Source organism: Aquarana catesbeiana, linkage group LG08 (genome assembly GCF_042186555.1).
Source record: "Aquarana catesbeiana isolate 2022-GZ linkage group LG08, ASM4218655v1, whole genome shotgun sequence".
Classification (NCBI taxonomy): Eukaryota; Metazoa; Chordata; class Amphibia; order Anura; family Ranidae; genus Aquarana; species Aquarana catesbeiana.
The window spans coordinates 43,351,248-43,378,860 of record NC_133331.1 but is presented as its reverse complement, the minus strand read 5'-3'; the positions used below and the strand labels follow the sequence as shown (position 1 = coordinate 43,378,860).

General features: G+C 44.0%; 2 protein-coding genes across 7 annotated transcripts in view; one reads left to right on the top strand and one right to left on the bottom strand.

The window, feature by feature from the left end:
- The window catches only part of DHX32 (DEAH-box helicase 32 (putative)), a 202,982-nt gene extending 180,496 nt beyond the window's left edge, over positions 1 to 22,486 (bottom strand). The window contains exon 1 of one of the 3 annotated variants that reach the window (XM_073595742.1): positions 22,391 to 22,486. The gene's annotated coding sequence lies outside the window, so the exon portion shown is untranslated. Of the gene's footprint in view, positions 1 to 16,836; positions 16,954 to 22,390 lie in introns of those variants that run through there. The other 2 variants (XM_073595745.1, XM_073595740.1) reach the window with 2 other exon arrangements.
- The window catches only part of FANK1 (fibronectin type III and ankyrin repeat domains 1), a 208,975-nt gene continuing 198,180 nt past the window's right edge, over positions 16,819 to 27,613 (top strand). The window contains exon 1 of one of the 4 annotated variants that reach the window (XM_073595747.1): positions 16,819 to 17,045. In XM_073595747.1, the coding sequence (XP_073451848.1) occupies positions 17,033 to 17,045 (13 nt within the window). In that variant the 5' untranslated portion in view covers positions 16,819 to 17,032. The remainder of the gene's footprint in view (positions 17,046 to 27,613) is intronic. The other 3 variants (XM_073595746.1, XM_073595750.1, XM_073595748.1) reach the window with 3 other exon arrangements.

The window sequence follows — 27,613 nt, the reverse complement described above, 5'->3', positions numbered from 1 at the left end:
TCTAGTTTGATACAAAAGACCTAGATCACCCCAAAAGAGCATGGGTGCAATGACTGTTCGTTCCACGTTGATCGGATGATCATACAATTTATTTCTTTTTTTTAAAGCAAACCTGTTGCTCTAGGTCACAGCTAAAAACGAAGCCTAGGCATTTCAAGGACTGTTATCAGCTTAAAATCGGTCTCTGTAGGGCTTGCCCGGGAACTCCAAAAACCTAGGGCAGTGATGGCGAACCTTGGCACCCCAGATGTTTTTGGAACTACATTTCCCATGATGCTCATGTATTTGAGCATCATGGGAAATGTAGTTCCAAAACATCTGGGGTGCCAAGGTTCGCCATCACTGACCTAGGGGATCCTGTAGTATGCAGTTTAAATAAGGCAGAGCTGAGTAAAGTCCACAGTGTAATGGTCATGCGTACTGGGCCCGTAACTAGCTGTGTGTGTAGCAGCCATTTTGTCTCAGCTATGTTGTCATGTGAAGGGCATAACCACAGTGACCTTGCCCCCCCCCCACCTTTTTATTTCAGTTTTACAATACACAAACTCAACTGATGCAGGACCTTATCAGTCCATTGATCAGACCCTTTCCATTAACCAGTCCACATTCCCGTCTGGAAATTCTAATAAAACGATCACCCTTGCAAGCTGAGCAATTCAGAGAACAGATACCGGTCGTAAATAGCTTAGTTGGATGGCATGGGCAATACACATATCTGCAAATAGGTTAGCAGCTATAACTCTTAAACTTCAGCATGTTTCATGACTTCTAAAACCATACCACAGCCAGAATGTAAACATACGTACTTGCCTCAGCTAATTTGTAACATTTTAAGTCCAGATACCCCTATCTCAGACCATATGGGGGAACCACTGACACCCCTTGTCCTTCCTAAAAGTAGACATCTGAAACTTGTCATATTTATATTTATTTTGCTGCGATTTTCACACACTGCAATAAATCTGCTGGTTAGGAAACTGTAGTTATTCAGAGATATGAATACTTATCGAAAATTGGATCTGAGACATGTTCATAAACGTAGTGACCTCCCAGCAACCACCCATTAGACCAGATTATTGGTCAGATGGTCTTTGTCAACACCACTTTGATCCCAAAGAAAAAGGAGATGCCAGGACAGTTTGACAGCTCCAGGGTACCATCAACCCAGGAACATCTGTCAAGTTATGAGAGCCATTAACACCTGCTAACCCCAAATAGACACTGCAAATATTCTTCCCTTTCCCTTTCCAACCACTTTTTTATTTGGTTTGTTGTTATATTGTCTCCATTTCTTCGTAACACCCTTTTGCTGAAATATTTTATTTGCACCGATTTTAACTTTTTATTATAAAAATTTATTTTGAAAGATGTTAAAACTGTCTTTAGGGCTTTTAATGCAAGCTAAATGAATCCCTGTCTCTTGAAGAACGCTACTGTATACAACAAATCTCTGAATATACCCACGTGTGTGACAGTGTGTGTACAGATGTTTATTTTTCAGAATTGTTCTTCTTGATATTGTGAAGGGTCGATAGCTTCCTGACAGAGCACTTTTTACAATTGGCAATGCGTCGCTCTGACTGACAATTGCGCGGTCATGCAACGCTGTACCCAAGTGTCCTTTTTTCCCCCCAAATGGAGCTTTCTTTTGGTGGTATTTGATCACCTCTGCGGTTTTTACTTTTTGCACTATAAACGAAAAGAAGAGCGACAATTTTGAAAAAAAAACAATATTGTTTACTTTTTGCTGTAATAAATATCCCCATTTTTGTTTTTTAAAAAAAAACAAAATTTCTTCATCAGTTTAGGCCAATATATATTCATTCTTCTTTGTTTTTAAATTTTTTTTTTTTTTTTTAACCAAAAATATGTAGAATTCGCAATAAGCGTATATTGATTGGTTTGCACAAAAGTTATAGCATCTACAAACTATAGGAAAGATTTATGGCATTTTTTTTTTTTTACTAGTAATGGAGGTGATCTGCAATTTTTGGGGGTACCGACACATTGCGATGGACAGATCGGACACTTTTGACACATTTTTGGGACCATTGACATTTATACAGTGATCAGTGCTATAAATATGCACTGATTACTGTGTAAATGTCACTGGTAATTAAGGGGTTTGGTAACACTAGTGGGTGATCAAGGGGTTAATGTGTTTTCCCTCAGTGTGATCAAACTGTATGGGAGAGGAGACATATCGTTGTTCCTACTTAGTAGAATAAACTATATGTCTCTGTCCCCTGAGAACAGGGATTTGCGTGTTTACACACACACAAATCCCTGTGCTGGCTCTCGATTGCTTGTGGCAAGCAGGCGCGCGACCTCTGGGGACTTCTAAAGGGAAAGCCGTACCCGTACGGGGTTTCGCCCAGGAGAGCCATTGTGCCGCAGTATACCTGCGTGAGCCGGTCGGGAACCGGTTAAGTGCATAGATTCAGATTTTTAAGCTAGCCATACACATGGGGCTGAATGAGAGAAATCAACAGATTCCTCCTTCTACCCGAAAGACAGTATGGATAAAGTAAAGATCCATATAGAAAATCAATGAAAATTCAAAAGCATCTTGATGCAGCTTAGATAGGGGTCAAATGCTGGTTGGGAAGAGGCCAAATGCAGGTCAGAAGGAACCTAAATGCAGGTCAAGAAGGAAGTCAAATGTAGGTCAAGAATGACGCCAAACGCATGTCAAAAAGACGTCAAATGCATATCATGAAGCAAAGTGCAGGTCAGAAGGAGTTCAAATGCAGGCCAAGAAAGATGTCAAACGCAGGTCAAAAAGTCAAATGAAGCATTCACCATCTCCTCTGGCACACTTCAAGGGTGGCCGCTTTCTCCTCTATTATTGATAATAGTGATGGAGATCTTAGCTACAGCAATTTTAATCTGATATTTTTTATTTCAAAACGATTTTTTTGATTTTTATCAAATTTATTTTAATAAAATGCTAAAAGATAATGTATCTTGAACAGAAACGAATAATTTAGTTTATTAACCACAGCCCCAGAAGATTTGGCTGCTCAATGACCAAGTCATTTTTTGCGTCGCTTTAACTGGCAATTGCACGGTCGTGTCACATTGTACCCAAACAAAATTGACGTCCTTTTTTTCCCACAAATAGAGATTTCTTTTGGTGGTATTTGATCTGCAGTTTTTATTTTATGCGCTATAAACAAAAAAAAAAACAAAAAAAGGAGCGACAATTTTGAAAAACATACAATTTGTACTTTTTGCTATAATAAATATCCCCAATTTTTTTTTAAAAAAGCAAATTTTTTCCTCAGTTTAGGCTGATATGTATTCTTCTACATATTTTTGGTAATAAAAATCGCAATAAGCATATAATGATTGGTTTGCGCAACAGTTATAGCGTCTACAAAATTTGTAGAGATTTATGGCATTTTTATTTATTTATTTTTTACTAGCAATAGCGGTGATCAGCGATTTTTATCGAGACTGCGACATTATGGCGGACAGATCGGACACTTTTGGCACATTCTTGGGACCACTTGTATTTATACAGCGATCAGTGCGATAAAAATGCACTGATTACTGTGTAAATGTCACTGGCAGGGAAGGGGTTAACAGTAGGGGGCGATCAAGGGGTTAATTGTGTGTCCTAGGGAGTGATTCTAACTGTGGGGGGATGGGACTGCCTGGGTGAGGAGACCGATTGTTGTATGAACAACAGATCGCTCTCCTCACCCCTGAAAGCACGGAGATCTGTCTGTTTACATTGACAAATCTCTGTTCTGTTTTTGTACAGAGCAATTGCAGGTGCCCGGCGGTCATCACAACCGCCGTGCATGCGCATCTGCTCCGGCACACGCGCCCCCTAGTGGTCAAAAGGCCAGTGGAGCCAACCTGCCACAGCACAACTGCGGCGGCTGGTCGGGAAGGGATTAAGCATGAAATAGAGCTTAGTTATGTAGCATGAGGCTGTATATGCTGCTATATTTACATTTTTGGTAAACTCATTCAATGAATTCAAGCTCTGCAAGCTGAGATGACATGCATTGCATTGATGCATTCACACGTTTTCACAGTAACTATGAGATAAACCGAAGTTCAGCAATATTCCTTTATTCCATTGTTTTGCAAATCTTAGTACACTACAAACTGTATGATTGAATATTGGTTCTGGTATTGCTATTTTACTAACCTGAGCTTATATTTCTAAATAGAAAACCTTCATTTTGTTTGCAAATATTAAACATTCTAACTACCAGCAAGAATAAATCCTTACATTTAAAGCGCACCTGTAATTTGAGATCCATCATGGCACCGCTACTGCTTCAAGAAGCCAAGTGATTGACTTAGCTTTAAAGCAAAAAGTTAATTTGGATTATGCTACAGGAAAAAAAAAAAACTGTTCATTTTCTACAGGATAAACAATCTCAGTTTGAAAAGGGTTGGACCCCCTGGCTTTCTTACTTGCAGGTACCGGACACAAGGTTGGCACTGGATTGATGGCCTGGTGGATTCCTGGATGGGCATATCCTTACCATTTTACTTTCTCTCATTTTCTCTCTTTCCCTTTACTTTGTTTGCTTTTACTCTCTCTTTACTCTGGTGCGATTTTGGTCCTCTAGTTGGACCTCTATTTCTTATTTAAGGTTTCTGTCCAAGTTATATATGTGACAAGTTATTTAGGATAGGATGCTGATCCCAATACATTTTTTTTATGATCTTATGATAGATGTATAAGCCTATTGGTTGATACCATTGTGTCGCCTATATATCTGTTATAGTTTGTTTTGCACTATTATAGTTATCACCTGCCCGAGTGGTTGGGTGGGCAGGTGTAGTACTGCTTGACCCTTCCGCTGGGCCTATAATGTTGGTCCCATTTGTCGTTTGGCCTCATCTTAGAACATGGCCGAACATATACTACTATAAGAGATTCTTCATAGTTGACCACCTTGGCAGTTTCTCATACCTACTAATGGACTTTCCATGGGACACTGGCTAAATCCCCCCTTCCTTCATTTATGCGGATGTCGAGATTTTCCTATATACCGACTATGATGACAGTTCCTTATTGTACTTGATTTTGCTACTTTTTAATTTTTTTTAAGTTTTCGTTGTTACTTGAGATCTTCATAAAATGAGTGAAAAAGAAAAAAAAAAGTAGTCAAATCCAGATCAGAAGGAGGTCAAGTGCAGTTCAGGAGGTGGTCAAATGCAGGTCTGCCCAAAGGAGGCCAAATATGGGTTAGAAGGAAGCCAAATGCAAGGTCAAAAGCACAAGTAAAAGGAACTCAGAAGTTTCCCAAACTGATGATGAATCCAAGCAGCTGAAAACACACCACATTTGCCCATCAACACAAGCCCCTATTAGGTCATTACTCACATCTCACTTTCACTTAACCGAGAGAAACATGAAGCTGAAAATGTATCGCCCGTCGGCACTGCAGATGATAGAGGGCACATACTGTCGTTTGCCTCCTCACGGCATTAGCACTAGATTTCAGACTTGTACATATTTCAAAGCCCCTGCATTCATTTTAAATGGTTGCTGCACTCTTAAAAGCCTGTGCATTCTTCCCAATATTCCACGCACTTTTGGTAGTTTTAATGGGCTAGGATTTATTAAAGCCTGTGCTTTTCCATTACCGTGTCACCAGTTTAAAATTGAATTTTAAGGCTTGTGGATGGAAGATGGAAAGCTTTTAAATTGAGATGTAATACCAAGCAAGTTGAAGAAAGGAAGAGAGTTATAGTAGTACATCGGGGTGAGCACCGTAACAGTTATGACTCTTCTACTTTCCCAGGTAGACAAAACACCACTAACATGATAGAAAACAACAAGCTATTATTTTACGCTTCTGAGAAAGTATTGGGCTAGATAAATCAATAAACGAATAGATAGAAAAATGTGATAGACTCGCCTTTCACTGGGCACTGTGTGACTACAAATCTTAAACTATCAGAGCTTACCTGCAAAACACTCAGTTCTAAAGCTCTACACCTCGGATTTTTTTTTAAACGAAAAAAAAAGAGAGTGTTTTTCAGTGCCAACCTTTTTGTCAACACACCTGCTTTGACACAGGTGACAGCAATGGTTTAAACATGTGAGAAGCTTCACGTGTTATCCACTTGAGGACTTAGGCGTACACGCCACAAATTTCAACACCAAAGCACCTTGGGCATACAATGTACGTCCTGCTCCTCTTCCCCCTGCTACCCTGACTACTTTTGACTGCAAATCCTGCCTGTCATAATGACAGCCGGTACTTATCCAGCATCACATACTGTATACTTTTTATATATAGGGACACTAGTTGTTTTGGCATTGGTTTAAGTTCAAAAAATAATATTTCTTTCCGTTTTGTTACCTTTTGCTAGGTCTATATATTGAGAAGAAAAAAAATAGCCCTGTTTGTAACAAAAAAGAAAAAACACAAACACAAAGGGTGGAGATTTAGTAAAAGCTAGGCGTACAGAATCTGGTGCAGCTGTGTATAGTAACCATGCATCTATGGGTGGCAGACATTTCTGTGCTGAGAGCATGCTGACTGCAAGTTCCCAGAACAGAGACCAAAAGAAAGCTTTTCGTCTGTACGAATAATCAGGAACCAGCGGGACTGCCGTGACAGCCGATCACCGTAGTTGCATGGTTCCTCCACACTACTAGTGTGTAGTAGGCTTAAAACTGACCATTTTCAATCGGCGTGCGCCCATACCTTCTCAAGAGAAGTGGACCGTTTGATACACTGTCATGTCAGAAAACTTATGTCCATCAGCAGTTGCAGTCAATCAGCTGCTGATTAGCATATTATGAAAGCGACAGGTCCCGCTGTCAGAATACAATAACCCATCGGGGGGAAGATTCCTCCATCCACCTAGTTTGTGTGTATGGAGGAATCCGTTTTTCTGTCCACTGGCTGTGTAAAAAAAAAAAAAAAAAAAAGCTCAAGGTAGCCATAGATGGGTAATTTTTTCTCTATTCAACCAGCAGACCCAGCGGGTCCCAGATGCTAAAATCGACAAAGGTTTTCCAACATTCCCATTCAACAAAAGATCTAATGATTGCCTTCTGTCAAACAGGAATGCGCCCACATGGATCGAAATTTATCCAGTTCCAGCTGAACCAAATGAATTTCAATCCATCTAAGGCCAGCTTAACAGTGTATGGCCAGTATTAAAATGTTACTAAACCCAGGACCCGGCATTCACTGTATCTGGTCTCCCACAGTACACAGAACATGGAAATGCAATCATTTTAGTAAATATAAACTGATGAATCAGCAGTATATAGCAGTCTTGTGCCTTCTATTAGTGTCTGGCTGGCCGAGCACTGCTTAAAGCTTGTAAGAGAAGTTTTCATTCTCCTCTGACTGTCCTTTGAGGCTGCATGACCCCTGACTCTGCCTGGACAGTGCTGATTGGCCCTGTGCTGAACACATGCACCCCCCCAAAAAAAACAAAAAAAACACCGCTCTAGCAATACACACCAAACTGATCATGTGCGGAATACCTCCTAGGGCTCTGTTCTATCAGCAGATGGGTTGGGGACAGTAAAAGGGGACAATCAGAGATGACAGGATCAAACAGCCTTTTTACACAATGCGGAGCTGTGACCCCTTAGGTTCCGCAGCGAGTATAACAACAAGCATTCTTCACTGCATATATAGACTGATTTTACTGTTGTGGGTTTAGTAACACTTTAAAGGAGTTGTAAAGTCTCATGGTTTTTCACCTTAATGCATTGTATGCATTAAAGGTGTAAAACCTTCTGTGTTGCAGCTGCCCCCAGAGCCCCCCCTTTTTCTTACCCGAACCTGATCGCTCCAGCGATGAGCACGAGCCCAGCAGCTCCGCTGTCTCGGGCCCTCATTGGATAGATTGCTGCTGTCATTGGCTATCAGTCAAATCCAGTGACGCAGGAGCCGGGGGGCAGGGCCGAGTTCTGCTGTCTGTGTCAATTGAAGCAGCAGCAGGACTCGGGAGCACGCCCACATGGGTGCCCCCATGGAATGCGGCTCTCTGTGGGGGCACCCCATATAAAAGGAGGATCAGGGCTGCTCTATGCAAAACCCTTGCACAAAGCAGGTAAGTATGACAAGTTATTTATAAAAAAAAAAAAACACACACACACAACACACAACACACACACCACGAACCTTTACAATCACTTTAAGCACAGCGGTCATGTCTTGTTGATCCTCTTATCTCACATCACATCTACCTAGCAGCATCAGTCTCCGGTTCAAAAAAAGAAAAAGAAATGATATCTAGAACGACATGTGATCTTTGCCTCGGCTTTAGGTCACACGACCATGAAACACTGTATATACATTCTGCCGCAAGAGACATGCCAATGCATCTGGTGTGAATAGACTGACAAAGTTCACCTAACTCAATGGCCATAGTACAGTTAAATTTAAAATCATTGGCTAATCTAGTGGCAGATAATAGGACTCAAACAGTGATTTCAAACATATGTTGTGCAGACGAGACTATTACATCTGATCCATCTATCATACTACAGGAATTCACAAAAAGTACTTTACCCAGCTGTATGCAGCAGTTCCGGGCCCATCTAAAAAGATGCTATTCGGGAGGTACTGAGTACCCATGACATTCCCACACTTTCACCAGAAGAAGCTACGCTTCTTAAAAGAACCATTACACCGGATGAAATTGAAGCTACCTACTCCTCCCAAGTTAAAAAAACACCGGGCCCTGATGGCATCCCGGGGGAGTGGTAGGGTATATGCGCCCACACTAGTACCCAAACTACACAGTCTGTACTCAGACTTTTTGGAAGGGATGATGCTACCTCCCTCTAGACATCAGGCCCACATCGTTTTAATCCCTAAACCAGGGAAGAATCATTCCAAATGTGCCTCATACAGGCCCATTTCTTTACTAAATTATGACCTTAAACTTTTAACTAAAATACTGGCCACTAGATTGATGAAAAGGATTCTTGACCTACTTAGTATTAATCAAACTGGATTTATCCCTGAAAAGTCCACCAATATAAACATACGCAGGGTTTCCCTAATTTACAACTACCCCCAATAGACTCCACTTCTAGAGTCTTGGCCGCACTCAACATTGAGAAGGCCTTTGATTCAGTAGCCTGGCCTTATATGCATGCAGTCCTAGAAAGTATGGGGTTCAGACCAGTATTTTTAAAATGAGTCCAGTTGCTCTACTCATCCCCAAAGCTGCAGATCAAACTAGGGGGTGAACTCCCAGAACCCTTTCCAGTAAGGAGAGGCACAAGGCAGGGCTGTCCATGGTCTCCGGCACGGTTTGCTATAGTGATGGAGGCAGTGGCAATGGCCCTAAAGAAGGCCTCTACTGTTACAGGTATCCAGGTAGGTACCTTAGTTGAGAAGATAGCTATATATATAGAGGATCTTATCCTGTTCCTGAATGACCCGGGACCCTCCCTTAAGGAGGCCCTATGAGTTTTGTCCGATTTCTCTGTTTACTCAGGACTAAGAATCAATTGGAGGAAACCACAAATCCTACCTATAGATAGGGAGGCTCGGTGCAGTGCTTATCCTACCCTACCTCTTCTATGGACACGCAGTATTAAGTATTTTGGTATTGAGATTTCCTCGGATCCCTCAGAATATTATATGTAAATTCAGTGCCACTTCTTAACAACATGAAGTCTAAATTGAAGGCTTGGGCTAACCTCCCTCTGTCCCTGATAGGGCGCATAAATCTATTTTAAAATGAAAATGGTTACTGGGTTTCCTATATGTACGAAAACACACACCAATATGGATCCCTAAGAAGTAATTTAAAATGATAAATTCCAATATAACTTATTTTATTTGGGGCTCACAACCACCAGGGTTTAAGCTGATGGTCTTGCAGTGGCCGTGATTGTGGGGGGCTTGGAGTGCCCCGACCTTCATAAATATTTTTTGGCCGCCATGCTCACACATGCCCACAAATGGCCTAGAAAGAATGATCAACGGAGCGATCCCTGCTGAGCAAAGCGGAGCTCGTACACGGACACATCCATGTGAAAGGGCCCTTACACTGGCAGGGCTGATTAAAATGATCAGCTTTTATTTATTCACAAAAAACCTTTTTTCCCCAAAAGGAAAAAACCTGTTTGCTGTAACTGATTATAAAGTGTAACCTTGAGTTTGGCAGCAATTTGTTGGTGGTTTTAAATCCGATAGTACATTTAACACTACCCTCCCCCTTCCTAGACTGACAAAGCTGCTGTCTGATGCGCCTCCTGTTCTCATTCCTCCAGAGATGTGTCTCACTAAGGCCCCTTTTACACCAGCGGACCAATCGGCTCTGCCTATCAGTTTTTCAGGTGGACCCGATCGGACTACCAATTGTTCTTTATGGGGCGGCGGATGTCAGCCAGCATGAGTCCGCCGACACCTGCCGGTCATCTGATCTGATGAAATCCGCTAAAAATTGACATATACGTTCGCCATCTGTCCAGTGGATCGGATGAAAATTGGATGAGAATGGACAGGCAGTCCTTTACCATCCAACCGCCCCATAGAGGAGCAGCAGGCTGTGTCCGTGTCCGCGCTGCATGATGGAGTGGACACAGACCTGTCAACCGCTGAGCAGGTGGATCCTCTTGGACGGACCCGCTCCATCTGAAAGGGGCCTAAATAGTGGAGGGGGGAAATTGACTAAAACTGGTGCACACAGAGTCTGGTGCAGCTGTGCAAAGTAACCAATCAGCTTCTAGGTTTTATCCTTTGTTCACACTGAACACGACTTTGAAATCGTGCGAGTTCATCTGAACTTGCACGATTTCAAAGTCGCATTTCAGTCCGACTTCGGAGGGCGACTTAAGAGACATCTGTGTGGGTTCATGCATAGATGTCCATAGAAAATTGCCCTCAAAGTCGTCAAAAGTAGTGCAAGAACGAATTTTGGAAATCGGTGCGGCGTCGCACCGATTGGGACACTCCTATTGCCAGCAATAGGCTCTGATCTGGCCTGTCAAATTGTGCCGATGTGAACAGGGGGCTAAGGCTCCTTTCACACCAGTGGACCAATTGAGTCCACCGGTCCATTTTTTCATTTTTTTTTTCAGATCACCCATTGTTCTCCATGGGACTGCAGATGTCAGCGTACATGTATCTGCTGTCACCCACCGACACCTGCTCCGGTCTGCTAAAAACACAAAAATGGGGATACGTTCGCCATATGTCCAGCAGATCCGATGACAATCCAACTGCCCCATAGAGAACAGCGTGCTGTGTCTGTTCTGCATAGCGGAGCGGACTTGGACCTGTCATCCGCCTGCTCAGCAGAGAGATCTCCGCTAAGCAGGCAGATCTGCTTCAAAAAGATTTTGCCCCGTGTAAAAAGGGCCTTTGCCCTCGTTCAGCTGAACTCACACAATTTCAAACCCGCATTGCAGTGCAAGTTTGGGGGGCGATTTGAAAGACATCTGTGCGGGTTCCTGCAAAGATGTCTATTAAAATCGTCCCCGAAGTCGCCAAAAGTAGTGCAGGAACTACTTTTGGAAACCGGTGTGGCGCCGCAAAGTCGGCGTCGCACCGATTGGGACAGTGCTGTTAATAGGCTGCGATTTGACATTTCAAATTGCCCCGATGTGAACGGAAGCTCATTGTCAAAGCTTAATTGAACAAGCTGAAGTTAGTAGCGGATTGGTTACTATGCACAGATGCACCAGTTTTAGTAAATCTCCACTGAGGCGTGTTACTGGCCAGATCACCAGGTGAAAACAGAGGGGGGGAAGCCAAAGAAAAAAAAAACTAATGCAGCCACCACATATAATATTTGGTAAGCTGCAATATATAAAGTTTTTGGGTTTAATGCTGCTTTCATATTTCTGTTCTCCGGGATGAAGAAACTCTAGAGACAATCTAAGGTCATAATCTTTTTCTGACAATCCCAAAAAGCTTTTTCAATACTTGATTTGAATTTAGAATGTTATTGCTTTTTATGTGCCAGCCGCAGGGGCCAGCATCAGAGGAAAATAATGACAGCCCTCCGCCTCCAGACCACATAAACACAACCTGTTCCACATCAGCCGGTGCTGCTTCACTTCTAGCTAAAAATCCGACTAGTTTCATTCTTCTACCGGAACTTTAATATCACGCCGTTTTACTGCCTCCGCTTTTCTTCTCAGTTTATCCCGAGACATCCCTCCTTGCTCTGCACACTCACATCTTCCTAGATAGACTTCATTTCTATAGAAGTACACCCATAGATCAAACTCCCAGATCCCAAACATATACAGTATCTCACAAAAGTAAGTACACCCCCCACATTTTTGTAAATATCTTATTATATCTTTTCATGTGACAACACTGAAGAAATGACACTTTGCTACAATGTAAAGTAGTGAGTGTACAGCTTGTATAACAGTGGAAATTTGCTGTCCCCTCAAAATAACTCAACACAGCCATTAATGTAAAAAAACCTCTGGCAACAAAAGTGAGTACACCCCTAAGTCAAAATGTCCAAATTGGGCCCAAAGTGTCAATATTTTTTGTGGCCACCATTATTTTCCAGCACTGCCTTAACCCTCTTGGACATGGAGTTCACCAGAGCTTCACAGGTTGCCACTGGAGTCCTCTTCCACTCCTCCATAACATCACAGAGCTGGTGGATGTTAGAGACCTTGCGCTCCTCCGTCTTTTGTTTGAGGTTGCCCCACAGATGCTCAATAGGGTTTAGGTCCGGAGACATGCTTGGCCAGTCCATCACCTTTACCCTCAGCTTCTTTAGCAAGGCAATGGTCATCTTGGAGGTGTGTTTGGGGTCATTATCATGTTGGAATACTGCCCTGCGGCCCAGTCTCCGAAGGGAGGGGATCATGCTCTTCTTCACTATGTCACAGTACATGTTGGCATTCATGGTTCCCTCAATGAACTGTAGCTCCCCAGTGCCGGCAGCACTCATGCAGCCCCAGACCATGACACTCCCACCACCATGCTTGACTGTAGGCAAAACACACTTGTCTTTGTACTCCTCACCTGGTTGCCACGACACACGCTTGACATCATCTGAACCAAATAAGTTTATCTTGGTCTCATCAGACCACAGGACATGGTTCCAGTTTGTCTTCGGCAAACTGTTTGCGGGCTTTCTTGTGCATCATCTTTACAAGAGGCTTCCTCCTGGGATGATAGCCATGCAGACCAATTTGATGCAGTGTGCAACATATGGTCTGAGCACTGACAAGCTGACGCTCCCACCCCTTCAACCTCTGCAGCAATGCTGGCAGCACTCATACGTCTATTTCCCAAAGACAACCTCTGGATATGATGCTGAGCATGGCGAGGCCTGTTCTAAATGGAACCTGTCCTGTTAAACCGCTGTATGGTCTTAGCTCAGCTTAGTTTCAGGGTTTTGGCAATCTTCTATAGCCTGAGCTATCTTTAAAATTGACACTGTTATACAAGCTGTACACTCACTACTTTACATTGTAGCAAAGTGTCATTTCTTCAGTGTTGTCACATGAAAAGATAATAAAATATTTACAAAAATGTGGAGGGGTGTACTAACTTTTGTGAGATACTGTATATGCAAGCACATATCTAGGGGGAATTGGGGCAGAATTTTTGGGTGCGGAGGTTACTGGTGCAGTAGAGGTTAAAGCAGGGCTTGACAAATTTGAATCTAGGAGCCCGCTAAAAAAGTTAGGAGCCGGGTTTCTCTTTTTTTTTAAATGAACAAATCTTACGGGTGGAACATGTAACATGTTCCTGAAGGTAAACTTATCGTTTAACCTAGGGGGTCGGAAATCCGCGGGCTGCCGCTAAATGTCCGGCCCGTTGTTATCCCAAGCAGTGGGAGGGGACTACCCCCCCTCCCCCCCGCAGCTCTTCCGGGTTTTACCGTCACACCGGAAGGCCTCAGCGACCAGTCAGCACATCAGCCGGCTGGCCGGAGGCCCGAATGAAGCTGGAATAGGCTTTGATCGTGTCTCTGATCTGGTAACCCGGAAGCGATGTCATGACATCACTTCCGGTTTACAGAAAACTTAAAAAAGGCGCAAAATTTTTAAAAATTACAGTATTCAAAAACAGCCAAACTTGGCGTTTTGAATGCTTTTAAGTGCAAAGGAGGGATTTGGAGTCTTATAGATCTCAGATCCCTCCATAAAGAGTACCTGTCACTGACTATTATTGTCACAAGGGATGTTTACATTCCTTCTGACGGCAATAAAAAGTAATCAGAATATTTTTTTTAAAAAAAGGGACAGTGTACAAAAAAAAAAAAAAAAATTTCAAAAGCGCCCCATCCCTCCGTGCTTGCGCACAGAAACGAACGCATATGCAAGTCGGACCGCAAATGTAAACAGTGTTCAAACCACACATGATCTCTTAGGCCCCTTTCACACTGAGGCGGTTTGCAGGCGGTATTGCGCTAAAAATACCGCCTGCAAACCGCCCCTAAACAGCCTCCGCTGTTTGTTCAGTGTGAAAGCCCGAGGGCTTTCACACTGAAGCGGTGCGGTGGCAGGACGGTGAAAAAAGTCCTGCAAACCGCTTCTTTGGAGCGGGGAAGGAGCGGTGTGCCCGGAGGAAGTGGGAGCTGGGACCCTCTGAAAAGAGGGTACCCGCTCCCCCCCCCAAAAAAAATGACATGCCAAATGTGGCATGTCAGGGGGAAATGGAAGTTCCATTTTTGGGTAGAACTCCACTTTAAAAAGTGATTGTAAAGTCTTGTTTAAAAAAAAAAAAAACAATTAAAAAAAAATAAAACAGGTTAAGCTTACCTGCTCTGTTGCATTGCGTTTGCACAGAGCAGCCCGGATCCTCCTCTTCTCGGGTCCCTCTTCGCTGCTCCTGGCCCCTCCCTCCTGGTGAGTGCCTCCACAGAAAGCAGCTTGTTATGGGGGCACCCGAGCCAAGTCACGGGGGGGGGGGGGGCGTGGGAATCATTTGGGAGGCAGCCAAGGCTCCAGGATGAAACTCCCTGTCACCATGGCGACCTGTCGCCTGGGGTTTGTCGAGCCCGGGGTTAAAGTATAACTAAAGGCAAAAAACTTATTTTTGTTTTGGATAGAGTGGAGAGGGATTAGAACATCTGTCAGTTTTTATTTCTGTCTAAGGAGATTCCACCCTCTCTATTTGTCCCGTTTACTATTGTCATTAAAAGTGAAAGTAAAAGAAAATCCCATATTTTGGGTTGTCCCCAGAAAAGTAATAGAGGGAAAATCTTCCAATGGGGATGAACGCTCTGGTGACCTGGGGGGAAAAAAGAAGGAAGAAGGAAGAAGGTAGAAGGTAGAAGAAGAAGAAAGAAGAAGGTAGAAGAAAGAACAAGAAGAAAGAACAAGAAGAAAAAGAAGAAAGAAGAAGAAAGAAGAAGAGATTCGATTTTTTCAATGTTTTATTGGATGCGTTTTATAGCAGATAGTAAAAATTATTGTTTTTTTTTTTTTTGTTGTTAAAATTGTCGCTCTTTTTTTGTTTATAGCGCAAAAAAATAAAACACCGCAGAGGTGATCAAATACCACCAAAAGAAAGCTTTATTGGTGGGGGAAAAAAAAAGGACATCAATTTTATTTGTGTACAACTTTGCATGACCGCGCAATTGTCAGTTAACCGCTCGCTGACCAGTGCATGACGATATACGTCGGCACAATGGCACGGCTGCACAAATGGGCGTACCTGTATGTCCGTGACCGTGCCCGCAGGTCCCGCGGACTCAATGCCCGCCGGTGTCCTGCGATCTTGTCAGGGGGCGGCAGAACGGGGAGACGCCTGTGTAAACAAGGAATTTCCCTGTCCTGCCTAGCAACATGACAGAGATCACTGCCCCCTGTCATTGGTAGCCCCTCCTCCCCCAGGATAGAATCATTACCTAGGACACACTTAACCCCTTGATCGCCCCCTAGTGTTTAAGCCCTTCCCTGCCAGTGTCATTTATACAGTAATCAATGCATTTTTATAGCACTGATCGCTGCATAAATGACAATGGTCCCAAAAGTGTCTGATGTGTCCGCCATAACATCATTAGTACAGTGACAGTGCATAGTTTTAGTACTGATCACTGTATTGGTGTCACTGGTTCCCAAAAAGTGTTCGTTAGTGTCAGAATGTCCATGATGTCACAGTCATGGGGGGAGAGAAAAAAAAAAAAAAAAAAAAAAAAAAAAAAAATCGCAGATCGCCGCCATTACTGATAAAAAAAAAAATTATAAAAATGCCATAAAACTATCCCCTATTTTGTAGACGCGATAACTTTTGCACAAACCAATCAATAAACACTTATTGAGATTTTTTTTTTTTTTACCAAAAATGTGTAGAAGAATATGTATCGGCCTAAACTGAGAAATACATTTTTGTTTATATATTTTTTGGGGATATTTATTATAGCAAAAAGTAAAAAAAAAAATTGCTTTTTTTTTTTTCAAAATTGTCACTTTTTTTTTGTTTATAGCGCAAAAAAGAAAAAAAAAAAAAAAAACGGCCGAGGTGATCAAATACCACCAAAAGAAAGCTCTATTTGTGGGGGGAAAAAGGACGTCAACTTTGTTTGGGTGCAATGTCGCACGACCGCGCAATTGTCAGTTAAAGCGACGCAGTGCCGAATCGCAAAAAGTGCTCTGGTCAGGAAGGGGGTAAAATTCTTCCGGGCCTGAAGTGGTTAAGGTAACGCAGTGCCGTATCACAAAAATAAAAGTGAAGGGGGGGGGGGTAAATCTTACGGAGGACAGGGGGTTAATCCTGCACTAATCTCTTGAGCTCTACTGATCACTTGATCTCTAATTTTGGCACCGATGCATTGTGTCTCCATAGGACATGTCTACCATTGCCCCCACTATAATCTAGGTCATACTGTAGCCATGCAGTGATCAGGGAGGACACAGGACCCCTCCCCCTCCCATATACTTACTATACAGCCCAGTCTCGGGGCTCAGCCGGGCGGTGACGTCACTCCCCTCTCTGTAGAAGCTTTCTGGACTTCCGGGCTCCCGTCGGCCTCCTCTACCACGCGTCACCATAGCAACCCAATGTAAACACCGCCCCATGCTGCTTCCTGGGGAGCCAAACAAAACCGCATCCTCCAGGGACAGGCAGTACACGGCGACATGGAGGGCACAGGTAATACCGATCACACAGGAAATCATTCTCCCCCTACACAGGCGGGATAGCGGCTGTGCTGGGACCTGTAGTGCCTCTCTGCAGCTGGATGAAAGGGTTATAAGAGTGAAACTAAAAAGGCAAAACGTTTATTTTCATTCTGGATGGAAGGTTGTGGCCCTCAATCCAAAGCCCTGTCAGGTTTTTTTTTGTTGACATATATGTCCCATTGGTGAGATTTCCCTTCACTTCCTGCCCCATAGACAAAACAGGAAGTGAGGGCAAATCACTGCAGATTAAAGAGGGAAGCCCTGGTGTCCCCCATTGGAACATTTCCCCTCCATTCCTGTTCTGGTGACAACCCAAGATTTGCGATTTTTTTTTTTTTCCCTTCGCTTTCAGTGATAACGGTCACCAGGACAAATAGAAAGGGAACACAGACACCAGTATAAACCTGGCAGGGGTTCTAATCCCTCTCCACTCTATTCAAAACGAAAAACGTTTTGCCTTGAGTTCTACCTTAAAGCGGAGTTCTGCTTAAAAAAATTAAAAAAAATAAAATTAAAAGTCAGCTACAAATACTGCGGCTGCTGACTTCTAATACATCGGACACTTACCTGTCCCCGGGTCCAGCGATGTGGTGGAATGAAGCCCCGCTTACTCTCCCTCTCCTCTCTGCGGCGCTGGCATTGTAACTGTGGGCGCCCAGGTGTGTTGATCCCCCTTCCGGTGCCGCGGTGTGCCGGGAGGAACTGGGACCCTCTAAAAAGAGAGAGGGTATCCGCTCCCCCCCCCCCCCCAAAAAAAAAATTACATGTCAGGGGGTCACCTTGCCTTAAAGCGGAAGTTCAATTTTTGTGTGGAACTCCGCTTAAGGCTGGATTCACACCTATGCATTTTTAGTGCTTTTTGCATTTTGCAGATTTGCACTATAGTCCATTTAGCATGGTTTCCTATGGAACACGTTCTGTAGTGCAAATCTGCAAAATGCAGTAAAAATGCCATAGGTGTGAATCCGGCCTTAAGGAATGTTGGAATGTCTGGGGAGACCTAAAGGGGTTAGCTCACCTTTATAGAAAAAAAAAAAAAAAAGTCAAAAAGGTGAACTAAGACCAGACTCCCCCTCCTGTACTTACCTTTGGGGGTTGCTGAGCTGTCTGTATCCCTGCAGTCGCTCTGGGGATTTTAAATCTTCGTTAGAATCCATTTGGTCTGACCTGGAAGTGCTGATTGGACAGTGCCATCAATGTGCAGCTGCAGGGGTGCTGACAGCAACTCTGGAGGTAAGCACAGCATATTTTTTTTTTTTTTTATAACGCGGTAGTAAGACCCCTTTCACACCGGTGTGAGCGGTAAAGCGGCGCTATTTTTAGCACCACTTTACCATTGTTTTAGCGGTGCTATTCAGCCGATAGCGGGGGGCTTTAACCCCCCCGCTATTGGCCGAAAAGGGATTAAATCCTCCTGCAAAACGCAGCTGGAGCGGCGTTATCACAGTGCTGCCCCACTGATTTCAGTGTGGAGCAGCGGTGGAGGAGCGATGAGTTCACCGCTCCACAGAAGGCTGCTGGCAGGACTTTTTCTGACGCCCTGCCAGCGTAGGGCTTTCACACTGGAGCCGCTGTTTTAGAGCAGTTTGCAGGCGCTATTTTTAACGCTATATCGCCTGCAGAATGCTCCAGTGTGAAAGGGGTCTAAAGCTCGTTTTGTGATTTTTACCTACAGGTTAGTCTCAAATAAAGCTTACCTGTAAGTAAATGTACCACTTAGGAGATATTCACCCTGGATGCAGCCAAAGAAATCACCTTCAGAGCTTCATGCCAGAACCAAGGGCTCACGCACGCATGCGCGGGAGTGACATCATCACACAGCAGGAACGCTTGAACCCGGAAGAAAGACCGGGGTAAGATGTCATCGTGACAGGGCGCCACTAGAAAGTGTTGTTCCAAAGTAAGGATTTCATAATGTGCTAGTATGCCGTTATGCAATTGCCTTATTGGTGTTTTGTTTTTGTTTTTTAAACATTCGTGGTTTACTACCACTTTAAGGGCTAGTTTACACTTACTTCAAAGCAAGGCTTTGGACAGGCTTTGTTAAAGCTCTCTGAATGCCAGTCAAAGCTCCTGTCACTAAATAAAATAGTTAGCTTACAGTCCTGTTTACACCTTGCTTTTGCTTGGTGCAACGAGCCCTTGGCGGAGCCAGCTTCATGACGAGCCCTCGGCGGAGCTTCGATGAGGCTTCAAGCGAGCTTTGCCATAGACTTCTATGGAGGCTTTGAAGCAGCACTAAAGCTACATGGGGTATAATTTTTGAAGCAAAGCAAAGCAAGGTGTAAACAAGACTGTAAGGCTTGTAAGCTAATCGGAAAGCCCTCTTTTTAGAGAGTTCCAGCTCCCACTTCCTCCCGGGGCACCGGAAGTAAGTTCAGCTCTCCCCCCTCCCTCTCGGCAATTATCTGGGACATGTCACAGGTCCCAGATGATTGCCCGGACAGTTACAGCGTGGCTCGCGCAGTGAAATTGTGGCGCACACACAGTGGCAATGCCAACGCTGCAGAAGCGATTCAGTTCGCATTTGTAGCGCTATACAAATTCTTCATTCATTCATTTGTTCCTTCCCCCGCATTGCTGGACCCTGGAACAGGTAAGTATCCAATTTATTAAAAGTCAGCAGCTGCAGTCGGAACTCCACTTTAAGCTGCATAGGCCAGACCTGTGATGCTTTGCTTCCCCGGCACGGTAAAAGGGCCAGCTCCAACCCCCCCCCCCCCGTGTCATATCCAGCTGGCAGTACCAGCACCGAACACAACATATTGAAGTGAATGCGGCCCGCTGCAGCTGTCAGACAACTGGTCTCATGCAGTATTCAGCCTGTTCACTTATCAAAGGCAGTACAGAAAATATAACAAGTATTTGGGAGGTGGAAGCATTAACTCATGAATTCCTATCAGCTACGCCTGCACCACTCTGGGAAAAGTGATCCACTGCAAAATCACTCTTTACAAAGCGACACGAGTGTAAACAAGACCTCGTGGCTGAGGCACATGGGTGCGTTTTGGCGTACACCTTTAAGAATTCAATGTCTTTCCACAACCCAGGAGTCACAGCTGTGGCCAGTGGCCCATACAAATCAATGACAGGCTGACACATGCTGCAGCTGTACATCTATAAGCCCTGGTTTACCCTGGAGTGCCTTTGAAATTGCGCTACTTTAGCAAGATTTCAAAGCCGCAACGAAATAAGAAAAAAAGCAGCGCAGGAACCTTTTACATAAAACGCTGCAACATGAGTAAACGGTTCCTTTGCCGGCGATGGGGGGCAACTTGTCATACGATTTGGAACTGTCAAAACGCATCGGTGTGAAAAAGGGCTTGGGGTAGATTTAGACATGTCTTTATATCTGATGTTACTGATGTAATATAGGGGACACACTGGGCACCTTTGCTGCCATTGTACTATGCGCTGGGTGTGTCCCCTGTGCCTTTAAGGAAGGGGTGGGCTACCTCCAGGCTCACCTGCCCTCTATCTATCCATTAGAACTCATGTGCTTCTACTATGGAGGCTCTCATAGACTTACAAGAGTTAGGACTGCAGATAATATTGGGGTGCCTTGAAGCGGCTATGCAGCTTACGCACGTATTTGCAAATGTGTGCAAACTATACCCCTGTTTTTAATGCAAACTGTCTGGATAATTCGGTTGGTTGCAGACTGGCTGGCAAGTAGAGGTGGTCTCGGGTGTGTTTGAAACCCCACATGCCCGATCCTGCCAGGAAGCAGACATTGCACAGCGCTAATCGCAGGCAGTGAGACATTTCCTGGTCCGCAGCTGCACAGATCGGGAAATGTCTCGCTGTCTGATTAGCGGTATGCAATGTCGGCTTCCTGGTGGGATCGGGCACGTGGGGTTTCGAACACTCCTGAGCTCACCTCTACTGGTGAGTAAAGATGAGCTCCAGTGTGTCCGCATGCTGCACGCACCGAGTCCGCCAGGAAGTCGGCAATGCGCTGCGCTAATCACAGGCAGTGAGACATTTCCCGATCTGTGCAGCCGCACATTGGGACAATGTCTCACTGCTTGTGATTAGCGCAGTGCAGACTTACTGGTGGGCTCTACACGTGCAGCATGCGAACACACCGGAGCTCATCCTTACAGGCAAGTAAGGATGAGCTCAGGCGTGTTCGCAAACAGCACGTGTAGAGCTTGCCAGGAAGTCGGCACTGCGGAGCGCTAATCACAAGCAGTGAGACATTTCCCGATATCCGCAGCTGCCCATCAGGACAATGTCTCTCTGCCTGTGATTAGCGCTCTGCAGTGCCGACTTCCTGGCGAGCTCTACATGTGCGGTTTGTGAACACACTTGAGATCATCTTTACTGGTGATTAGCGCTAGGGTTGCCACCTCATCCCTTTAAAACCGAACACATATTAATTACACGGGTTCTCTGGCTAATTAAGGTGGTAATTAAACTCAGTTTGTGCTTTATCTGCATTAAATTAGCCTCAGAACCTGTGTGATGTGTTTGGGTTTGAGGCTGGGTTCACACTGCTGCGGTGCGGGAACGCAGCGAATTTACTGCGGGTTCCCGCATCGCACCAACTCGCACGGCAGTTCACACTGCCATATGCGAACTGCTGGGGAGTGTCATACAATGTTAATGACACCCCCAGTTCAGCCCGCATATCGCACTGCGAACTAACAATTCGGACATGTATCGGATCGCATAGGTGTGAACACCCATGCGATCCGATTCTGGTCCGAACAAAAAAAAAAGGGTCCTGTGTTTGGACCGAATGTGGTGCAATATCAGCCATACTATCTGTATGGCTGATATTGCATAGCACAGACATCGCATGTGATGTGAACAGCAGTGCGCTGCGAATCACATACGATGTCTGCCACCGCAGCAGTGTGAACCCAGCCTAAAGGGATGAGGTGGTAACCCTAATTAGCGCTCCGCAGTGCCGACTTCCTCTACATGTGCTGTTTGCGAACGCCATTTTTTGTTGACAAACGCGGTTGTGGGGGCGTTTGCAGCGCTTACCCGTTTGCTTGAGTATGTAGTGTTGAGTGCGCTCGCCAATCCCTACATGACGAGTAAAATGTGCATTACGATCATCGCATGTAAACAAAAACAAACGCTGCAGTCCTGCCTATTGCAACTTGAGGAGTTGGCAAAAACGCAGCTTTACCGTGCATTTTTTTCCCACCTCCCCAACTACACATCTAAATGAAAGGTACCCGCACATCCCAGTGATTACCCACCTACAGGACACCTCCAGACTCGCCCACTTGTGTCTCAGCAGCCATTGGAGTGTTCCCAGTCCTGGATATAATATAGATGGAATGAAAGGATGAACGTTACCTGTAGTGATGAGTGTTGCAGACCTGGCAGTGGTGTTGCTCTGTGGATTGGGAGGAGAAGGAGAATCCGGCATGGCTTGTAGGAAAGATCTGTGACACTTGGCAAACAGCTGAGGGGAGGGTCTGCTGTGATTATTACAGGCTCAGGCTTGTCCTGATCTCCCAACGTGGAAAGGAAACTCTGACTGCCTGGCAGATTATAGGAAATACGGCGTGTTGTATCTGCATCGATCGGAAATGGCCGCATTCATCTCCTCGACATCCAGATTCATATTCTATTGAATATAATTTTCCCCATAACATTTTGTATTTTTTAGGGCCCATTTACATTTGTGCGGTACATTTTGTTACATAACGTTGCATTAGGTGGCCTCAATGGGCTTCAAAAGCACAAAAATGTGACCGTAATCGCTAAGGCAGCGACTACCTGCAAGTGAGGATGAGCTCAGGTGTGTCCGCAAACCGCACGTGTAGAGCCCGCCAGGAAGTCGGCACTGCACAGAGCTAATCACAGGCGGTGAGACATTTCCTGATCTCCACAGCCGTCCATCAGGACAATGTCTCACTGCTTGTTCCCGAAAACCGCGTTCCGCGCTCGTTTCCTGCACTGCGTTCAAAATGTACTGCTGTTGCGATCTGCAGCAAGTGTCAATATTAACCATGTACCAGCCAGCCGCCGTCATTATTCTGCGGCAGGTCAGCACGTTCCCGCGAATCGCTGTAGCTGTATGTCAGCTCCTTTAAGAGCCATATCCGGTGCGCACGCCGCGACCGCTGCACAGCAGGGGACACGATGCATGTGGCCGTCGGGCACGAGAGCCAGAACGGAGATGTGTGTGTGTGTAAACACACAAATCCCCATTCTGTCAGAGAGAGACAGATCATGTGTTCCTACTAAGTAGGAACAGCGATCTGGCTCCTCTTCTAGTAAGTCACAACACAGTTAGAAATACTTAGCAGGGAACACACCTAACCCCTTGATCGCCCCCTGGTGTTATTTACATAGTAATCAGTGCATTTTTATAGCACTGATCGCTGTGTAAATGTCACTGGTCCCAAAAATGTGTCAAAAGTGGCCGATCTGTCCACCGCAATGTCGCAGTCCCGCTAAAAATCGCAGAGCGCCACCATTATTAGTGTAAAAAGAAATAATAAAAATGCCATAAATCTATTCCCTGCTTTGTAGACGCTATAACTTTTGTGCAAACCAATCAATATATGCTTATTGCAACTTTTTTATTTATTTATTTTTATTTTGCTTTTTTTCAAAATTGGCGTTCTTTTTTTTGTTTATAGTGCAAAAAAGAAGAACGACAGAGATGATCAAATACCACCAAAAGAAATTTGTAGGGAAAAAAAGGACGTTTGGGTACAGTGTCCCATGACTGCTCAATTGTCAGTTAAAGAAACGCAGTGCCGTATCGCAAAAAATGGCCTGGTCATTAAGGGGGGAATTCTTCCGGTCCTTAAGTGGTTAAGTTAATGCCACCCCAAACGCAGGTCACAAATGTCGTGTTTGCCCACACTGGATTATAGAAGTACCATGCGATCCGTTTGCAGTTAGTTTCCAGCAGTAGTGCATGCACTACTTTTGGCGCAGTTTCAGCCCATTCAAAATGAAGAGGCTGGAATTGCAAGGCACAGAGCTGCATTTGAATCGCACAAGAACACATAGTGTATTCCTGTGCGATTCCTGGTGTGCACTGGCCCTCACAAAGAATTTGCAGTGCTTTTAGCAAGCTTTGTACCAGCTCCAGTTTGTAAGTGTTGTGCACAGATTGTAATGGGAGTGCTGGCTGTCACTTACTGCCTCCTCAACTGCTTGTTGGAGCTGCACGATTCTGGCCAAAATGAGAATCGCAATTTTTTTGCTTAGAATAAAGATCACGATTCTCGCGGCATAACATTATATTTCATATTCTAGAAAAAAAATTGGGCTAACTTTACTGTTTACCGCTTCACATAACATATTGCAAAAACCACCATTTTACTCTCTAGGGTCTCTGCTAAATATACATATATATATGTATATATATATATATATATATATATATATATATATATATATATATATATATATATATATATATATATATTTATTTTATATATATATATATATATATATATATATATATATATATATATATATATATATGTGTGTGTGTGTGTATGTGTATATATATATATTTATTGGGGATCCTAAGTAATTTTCTAGCAAAAAAAAAATACTGATTTTAACTTGAAACCAACAAGTGTCAGAAAAAGGTTTCGTCTTTAAGAGCTGACCTCATTTACAGACCGAAGTTCATTCCTTTGGTCTAAAGAACAAAATGTTACAATGTTTATAGTTGGCTCAGGCTGAGGAATGATGTGAAACTTGGCAGACTGCCTATTTTTTATTTTTTTTGACAGCTGTAGGCTTGAGCAGAGAACTCTGCATAGAATCGGGAAAATGCTTTGTTAAAGCGCAACTTCAGTCATTTTTTCATCTTTGCATCTATTAAATCTTCCGCCCTTGTTGTTTTGACTTTGGATAGTAAAACATTTTTTTTTTCTGCCAGTAAATACCTTATACAGCCCACTTCCTGTTTCTTGTCTGGTCATTAGCCTAGGCCAGGGATATGGAATTAGCGGACCTCCAGCTGTTGCAAAACTACAAGTCCCATCATGCCTCTGGGTGTCATGCTTGAGTCTTGCTATGCCTCATGGGACTTGTAGTTCTGCAACAGCTGGAGGTCCGCTAATTGCATATCCCTGACCTAGGCTTATGACATCCTGCACAGCTCTCTATCTCACTCTTGTGAGAATTTTCCGGGAAGGGAGGGGGGATGAGTCATAAGAGGGCCAATGAGAGACTGCAGAGCTGGAGCTCTGTGTAAATCCAGGAAGTGAACAGGCAGCAGCTTCAGCTGCCCATAGTTAAAATGGCTGAAGCATATTTGGCAAATACAGAATCACAGTATATATAAAATAATATGCAAATTGGTTGGAGGGAAGCTTCAGAACGGCAAAGATATTTTTATTACAAATTATGTGAGCAGAGTGCAGTTCCTCTTCAAGTATTTCTGACCTGAGACATTAGAATGTCCTGGTCTATGACTATCAACAGTGTCTGGGTCTCTTTTAGTCTCTTCAGAAGCACCATCTGCCATTTTGAGATGTGCAATACCTCAAAGTAGCCAAAAGGAACACTGTGGCCCTTTCGCACAGACTTGTTTTCAATTGATTTATATGATTTACAACCATTCTTCAGACATGACTTCATCATTCATGTGTATATTACGGCTGAGAATTGATGAGAAAAGCTGTGGAGAGTCTCCTCAGAACACAGGTGAGGTGATGAGGTTCAGTCAGGTCACCTGTGAGGAGACACCAGGAAGTGACAGGACTGCCAACATGGAGCCCAGACACTGACTTCACTGAGCTCCTGTCTTCAGTCATTTACTCTGCTGGGAGTGTGCGCTCACCAAAAATAAGGTAAATGGCAATTACGAGAACTTTGACTTTCTTGGGTAGCGTTTATTCTATCTGTGTTCTAAGAATAAGACATATTTATAAGGCTCATTCACATTAGCAGTTGTTTAGTTGCATTTGGTGGTGCTGCCTAATGCAAGAGCAAGGCAATTTTCCTCAAGTCCTGAGGTTTTCAGCTCACACCTGTGAAGTGAAAAGTAGCACGTCGCATTTTTGCACAGAATGTTCCAATGCGCTGTAATGCATCGCGGCACGCTACAATGCATAAGAATACAAGTTAAGAAATAAAGTGCAAACACTGCGATGCGCTTGAACAGTGCACTGCGACAAATGCCAGCGCATGCACGTTATGCACACAACAACATGCACTGTGTGGTGTGAAAGGGCTCTTGTGTTTAAGGGCTTATTTTAGAGGTTAAAGCCCCTTTCACACGGGGCTGTCCGTTTTCCCTCCTCCACTTGCTCAGCAGCAGATGACAAGTCCGTCTCTGCACTCTGTGCAGGGACGGACCTGTCAGAGAGTCCGCTCTCCCCTATGGGGGGATCAGATGATTACGGACCGCCTGTCCGTTTTCATTCGATCCACAGACGGATGGAAAAATAGGGTTTTCCTCCGTCACACTTTTTTTGGATCGGAGCGGGTTGGATGTCAGCGGACATGTCGCTCCATAGAGATCTATGGAGCGCCCGTTCAGGTCCCCCTAAAATACCGACAGGCAGATTTGAACGGTCCGCCCGTGTGAAAGGGCTCTAAGGCTGAGTTCACATAAATGCGAATCTGATACATTTTTTAACTGCATCCAATTAGCATAACGTGAATGGCTTTCAATGCAGCTGGTTCACACATGTGCGGGGCGGCCGCGGCGTGATTTCAGAAAAGGGTCCTGTGCGTTTTTTGAGTCCGGTTCTTGTGCGATTTCACGTAAAAAGGAAAAAAAACACCTGAGCTGTTGTACAGAAACAAACCAGAATGCCGCACTGAAACCGCAGCTGCATATATGTGAACCTAGCCTTATGCCCGCTACACATGATGAGATTTTCGGATGAATGACCGTCTTTTTTTTTTTTTTGCATGCTAATCTCAGATCGAATCTGAGTTTACTAAAGTCACGAAAACTCTCGTACCACAGAATAAGAATTTGGAAGTGATGTCGTGTTGTAATGCATTTGTATTGCATTTTCGAACGACAGCTATACTGATTAAACGAAGATCTGGCATCGTACAAAAAAAAATATTTTGTGCATGTCCGAACATATATCGGATGAACTGTCCCGATTGGCTCTTGAAAGCTCTGTACTAACGATCAGATTATTGTACGATCGCTCCGAAATCTGCATTTTTCGGACGATTTTCTGATCACATGTACCGGGCATTAAGCTTGGTACACACTATGAGATTATCGGACGAATAATTGTCTGTTTTTTGTTGGAAGCTAGTCTCATATTGAAAGTGAAAAGGTTACTCAATTTAGGAAAATTCTTGTACAACAGATTACAATTTCAGAAGTGATGTAACATGTTGAATTGTTTTGTAATGTATTCTTCCGTTTACAAGCGTACGTAGTATTGCTCTTACGATTTTTTTCAGGCGAAAACTGTATTAATTAAACGAAAATCCGACGTTGTGTTCACGTACAATAACAATTTTATAGCATGCTCCTTCAGGTCCAAAAGTCAGAATCAGGTCAGAATTGGCTGTCGAAAGCACTGTATATGAACAATCTGATAATCGGCCGATCGTTCGTTGTAA